Genomic DNA, 6,000 nt, shown 5'->3' with positions numbered 1-6,000 from the left:
GCGATGGCACACGGGAAGCGAAGTCCAGCGGCCCTCGCGCCCTGGTGGCGACGCGGCGACGGCCTCCCGCGACGGAGACTACGACTCCCGGCATGCTCTGCATCGCCCAATGGAAGGCATCGGCATAGGCTGAGTACGTTCTGCTTCGCTCCGAAGTTACCTAGGACTACAAATCCCATCAGGCGTAGCGGCGAGCTCAGCTGGTCTGTCCAGCAAGCATTTAAATGGCTTTGACAGCGATTTGGAGGCGTGGAAATGGACGAGGGCGACGGGAAGGTTATTTTTCACCTTGCCCGAAGTTTATCCCGTTTATCCGAACTTGCACCGTGGTCTGGCAGAGGAGTTTGTTGCATTTAATTAACCTTCACTGAGCCCCTTTCCGCACCTGCTAGAAACATTCTTGCTTAGAAAATTGAGGTGGTTTTGATCTGCTTTAGCATTTCAGTTTTTTGTATGTTTTTAAAGTACTCTTTATTTTCTTGTCCTTTTTTTTTTTTTGGAAGCCACTCTGGGGTGCTTTTTAAAAAATGTACTGTCAAGCAGTATATAAATTTTATGAAATAAATAAAAACAAATAATAAATCAATTATTGTTAAAGCCATTCATATGCCGGTTTAATGTCATTCCCTCTCTCATTCCTGGCTGCATCAGCAGAAGTGTTGTGTCCAGATTAAGGGGTCCCTTCCAACTATGATTCTATCTAGTTGAAATTAATGCTTTGCAGGTGGTTGGACTAAATGACCCTTGCAGTCACTTCCAACTCCACAATTCTGTGATTCTAGTGTTCCTCTGTTCTGCCTTGGCCACACCCAGCCTGGACTTTTCGGGGCACCCCAGTTCAAGAAGGATGTTGACAAGCTGGAAGGTGTGCAGAGGAGGATAACCAAGATGATCAAGGGTCTGGAAACCAAGCCCGATGAGGTACGGTTGAAGGAGCTGGGTATGTTTAGCCCGGAAAAGAGGAGACTGAGAGGCGACATGATAGCCTTCTTCAACTATCTATAGGGCTGCCATATGGAAGATGCAGCAAGCTTGCTTAATGCTGCTCCAAAGGGTAGGACCCAAACCATTGGATTTGAATTACAAGAAAGGAAATTCTGACTAAACAGTAGAAATAACTTAATGACTGTAAGAGCTGTGGTGGACTGTCCTTCATTGGAGGCTTTTAAACAGAGGTTAGATGGCCATCTGTCAGAGATTCTTTAGTTGTGATTCCTGCCTTGCAGGACCCCTCACAACTCTCCAATTCTATGATTCTATGTACTCTGGAAAAGAAACATACCTATTACTGACAATAAGTAAAATAACACAATCTGGGTCTGATGCTGCATGCAGGCTACTGGTGCCATTAAACCCCCCACACAAAACTTGTTATGTGAGGAGTGAGGAAGGATCCAGATAGATAACCGTGGGATGCTGCAACCCCCCCCCCCCGACACACTCACCAGTGCAAAAATACCATTGAAGAGAGTGGGCATTTTCTGACCAAATTTTTCATCGGGTATATGATGTTGTTGACTATCACCATTATCCCACCCTTTGCTGCCATTTTTTCTTACCACAAAAATTCCTTCCTCCTCACTTTTTCGAGGGGAGCATGCTTGTTATTCAAGTGTATCACTTAAACGGTGCAACTTAAATTTGCCAGTATATGATTGACTCACAAACAAGGACAGGCTGGCAATGACCTAAGGCTCTACCTACTGTAGAGCAATGCCTATTGAGCATGACTTTGGAGAGTCACTGCCAATCAGTGTGGGCAATATTGAGGCCGATTGTCTAGGGGTATGCTCCTAATCCTGATTTCTAGCCTAAAAACAGGAGGCTGTGCTTGCCGTTTCATGAACCTCCTCTCTCCAGATTTCATTTTTCACCAGACATTATCCAGGACCACTTTGAAATAACCAAGCGGAAAGTGCTTTTAATAATTAAATACACCAACAGAATCCCCCCCTCCCCAACACACACACACACATACACACACACACATTCTAATCCAAGGCACTATTCCCCACCAAGCTCGATAGATGGGAAGCAAAAGTTTGGAAAACCTCTAAGCCAAGCTAGTTTCGGATCAGTAATGATCCTGGAAAAGGGGTGAAAGGAAACATCTCCGAAGTGATCTGGTGGGTCCCTCCCTCTCCCATCTCTCCTGGGATCAGTCTCCTTAACGCCCAGCTGATGCGTGGATTCGTGTGCTTTCAACAAGGTGGTCTGGATCTGCCCAAGGGATCTGGCGGCAAGAGGTGGGGATTTCTCTTTGCGAAGGAGTGGGGTGCTTGGTAGGTGCAACACTAGCCAGAAAGAGGCTCATCATTCCACAGTGATTTGGGTGGGATTGTGCGCAAGTATGGGTGGTGCGGCACCTCCCTTTGCTGCACAATACCGGCGAGATGGCACCATAGCCCAGGCTAGCAAGAGAGGAAGGTGTCCTGTGGCCAAAGGCCTGCTGCTGCTTTGGATATTTGACTTTGTAGGAAAATGGGAGAGCCACGTCCCTGAACTCACTGTTGCGGCCAGGCGCCCATACTATGGTAAAGGTAAAGGTACCCCTGACCATTAGGTCCAGTTGTGGCCGAGGGAACCGGCGTTTGTCCGCAGACAGCTTCCAGGTCATGTGGCCAGCATGACTAAGCCGCTTCTGGTGAACCAGAGCAGCACATGGAAACGCCGTTTACCTTCCCGCTGGAGCGGTACCTATTTATCTACTTGCACTTTGACGTGCTTTCGAACTGCTAGGTGGGTAGGAGCTGGGACCGAACAACGGGAACTCACCCCGTCACGGGGATTCAAACTGCCAACCTTCAGATCGGCAAGCCCTAGGCTCTGTGGTTTACACCACAGCGCCACCCGCGTCCCCCATACTACGGTATAGGCATACAAATCCTAGCTACATTGCACACCCTTGCGCTGCATGGGAAAGCCACTGGCTGAAATGGCTATTTATTTGTGTGTTTAAAAAGAGAGAGATAACGACAATGAAGGATAGATCTGCTTTTAGTTAAGTGGGACCTCTCCCCACATGAACTGACCCAGACCCTCTGATCATCATCTGAGGCCCTTCTTCGTATGCCTCCTCTGCAAAAGGTTCTGGAGAGCGGCAACATGAGAACGGGCCTTTTCTGTGGTGGCTCCCCATTTGTGAAATGCTCTTCCCAGGGAGGCTCGCCTAGCATCTTCATTATACAGTGGTACCTCGGTTCACAAATGCCTCCATTGTCGAATGTTTCAGTTATTGAACGCCAAAAACCCGGAAGTAAATGCTTCTGTTTTCGAACATTTCTCAGAACTCAAACATGTGATGCAGCTTCCACTGAGTGCAAGAAGCTCTTGTAACCAATGGGAAGCCGTGACTCGGTTTTCGAATGTTTCAGAAGCCGAATGGTCTTCCGAACGGATTGTTTGAGAACTGAGGTACCACTGTATATCTTTAGGCGCCGGTTTGTAGCTGATTAAATGATCTTCAGCCTTTTAAATGTATTGGGCTACTGGGTTTCTTTTTGTTTTGTGTTCTCATTTTGTATTTTTTTGTTGTGAGCCACCCTGGGACCTTTGGCTGAAGGGCAATATACAGATATAATAATTTCCATGTTGAGCCAGTATACCTCAGTGCCAGGAATGGGTTGCTGCCTTCATGATCTGCCTGTAAGCTCCTTAGCCTGCTAGAAACAGAATGCTATCCTGGATGAATCCTGCAGAGGTTGGATGGCCATCAATCATGGATGCGTTAGCTGAGATTCATGCATTGCAGGGGGTTGGACTAGATGACCACTGGGGGACCCTTCCCACTCTACAATTCTCTGATTCTATGCTCTGACGCAGCCAAAATCTTCCGATGCACCACTCCCTGCTCAAGCTTTAAAGGCTCTTTTGCTATACCTGAAGCTTTCATAACTAGTCCTGCTATATGGTTGGGAATTCCTCGACTGAATCAGCATTGCCGGCCTCCAAAGAAAACCCTGCAGTATCGAACCTGCAGCCATCCAGATGTTGCTGAACGACAACACCCTCCATCACCCAAGACTGTTTGGCCCATGCAGGCTTGGGGAGATGGGGGTCAGAGCCCAGCAGCACAAAGAGGCCCATAACTTCCCCACTGCTAGTCGAAGCGCATTAGTAGACGGTGGTACCCTCCTTTGCCTGGCCACCCCAAGACCCCCCCACCCTTAAAAGTAGCAGTTTACAAAGACCAGGGGGTCCATCCTCTCTGCAGCTGCTGCAAGCAGTTGAGCAAAACAAAAGAGAGCGAGAAGCCAAAGGCATTGGGGCCAGCCTGGTGGGGTGTGGAGGAGGATCGGGGAGACGTTTCCTGGAGAGCTAGAGCTGAAGGAGGAGAGCTGGAGATCCTTCGCAGAATCCGCGGAAGTTGGAGCAGGTGGTGGGGCGAGCTAAGAGAAGTGAAGCTGTGCTTTTGCACACCACCCCATGAAGCGAGCTTTGGGCGAGGGGGGGGGAGTTCACATTAAGCTCACCTCTCTCCTAGGGCCGTAAAGGGGACCAAAGCTGATGAGGCAAAACCGCCAGTAGCACCCCAAAAATGTGACTGCCGGCCCCCCCTCCCCCATGGGCTGGGTTTTGAGCACAGGCAAGTTGTGTGTATGTACAGACTCCTGCCAAGGGCAGCCTCTCTCTCTCTCTCTCTCTACCACACTTCGCAGTGCTTCCCAGGGTTCATGAGGGAGCCGACGGGGCATTTAAAGTGCTCTACAAAGTCCCGCGAGTTGCTGAGGGTGCCGATGACGCGGAACTTGTCCGGGCTGTGCGGATCGGTCACCAGGCCCTCGTGCGAGCTCTCCGGGGTGCGCACCGAACACCAGACCTGCGCCAGGAAGGAGATGCTTGTTTATTTTATTAATTAGTTTCTTAGATTTATATCCCAACTCTCCCCCACCCCAGGGAGCTCCACCTGGCATGCGTGGTTCTCTTCCTCCTTATTTAATTCCCACAACAACCCTGTGAGGTAGGTCAGGCTGAGGGGAAGTGACTGGCTCATGCTCACCCTGGGAGCTTCATGGCCAAGTGGAGGAGCTGTTCGGGAGCGGAATGGTCTCCCTTGGGAGGTAGTGGACTCTCCTTCCTTGGAGGTCTTTTAGAAGAGGTTGGATGATCATCTGTCATGGACGCTTCAGCTGAGATTCCTGCATTGCAGCGGGTTGGACTAGATGACCCTCGGGGTCCCTTCCAACTCCACAATTCTATGAGTTTCAAGCAGCATCTTCATGTTGCCCTGTACAGGCCAACAGCTGATCATTCTGTTGAATCCACGGCTGGTGCTGAGCTGGGCTCCAGCAGTTCCCACCCAAGAGATGGAACTGGAGCAGAACATCGCTCTAAGGACCGCCCTCTAACATCGCCCTGTGAGCACCACGGTACAATGAAGGGGCACTGCATGGCAACAGTCCCTCCAGCTCTCTGGAGGTTTCTCCAGGCTCTTTCTTGCCTTGCTGCTTGAAAACCATCATCATCATCATCATCATCATCATCATCATCATCATCATTATTATTATTATTTTATTACATTTAAAGTCCACCTTTCCTCCAAGGAACTCAGGGTGGTGCGCATTGTTCTCCACCCCCCACCCCCCACATTTTGTCCTCACAACAACCCTGTGAGGTAGGTTAGGGCCAAAGGATAAGAAGACTCACAGAACTGCAGAGTTGCAAGGGACCCTTGCAGCCCAACCCCCTGCAAGGCGGGATTATGCAGCTGTCCCAGACAGGGATCAAACCTGCAACCTTGGCGTTATCAGCACCATGCTCTAACCAACTGAGCCATCCAAGCTGATCATGACTGGCCGAAGGTCAACCACTGAGTTTCATGGCTGAGTGGTGATTTCGGACCTGATCTCCCAGGCCTCAGTTTGACACTCTAACCACCGCACCACACTGGCTTTCTTTACCTGGAGATGCCAGGGATTGAACCTTAGCTTTTCAGCACTGAACTATTGGGGTGGGGGGCCCTCCTGTACTCCTGAGATGGCTTTTATGCCCATTATCTTC

At 49.7% G+C, this 6,000-nt stretch overlaps 1 protein-coding gene across 3 annotated transcripts in view; it reads right to left on the bottom strand.

Annotated features, from left to right (window-relative positions):
* Nucleotides 1-3,509: 3,509 nt before the first annotated feature.
* ECE2 (endothelin converting enzyme 2) overlaps nt 3,510-6,000 on the bottom strand; it is a 45,181-nt gene continuing 42,690 nt past the window's right edge. For all 3 annotated transcript variants that reach the window (XM_081862378.1, XM_081862380.1, XM_081862379.1), the window contains one exon: nt 3,510-4,819. In XM_081862378.1, coding sequence (XP_081718504.1) covers nt 4,643-4,819 — 177 coding nt within the window. In that variant the 3' untranslated portion in view covers nt 3,510-4,642. The remainder of the gene's footprint in view (nt 4,820-6,000) is intronic.

This window comes from Podarcis erhardii, assembly GCF_964252035.2.
Source record: "Podarcis erhardii genome assembly, chromosome: 5".
Lineage (NCBI taxonomy): Eukaryota > Metazoa > Chordata > Lepidosauria > Squamata > Lacertidae > Podarcis > Podarcis erhardii.
This window is presented reverse-complemented; position numbering and strand designations above follow the sequence as displayed.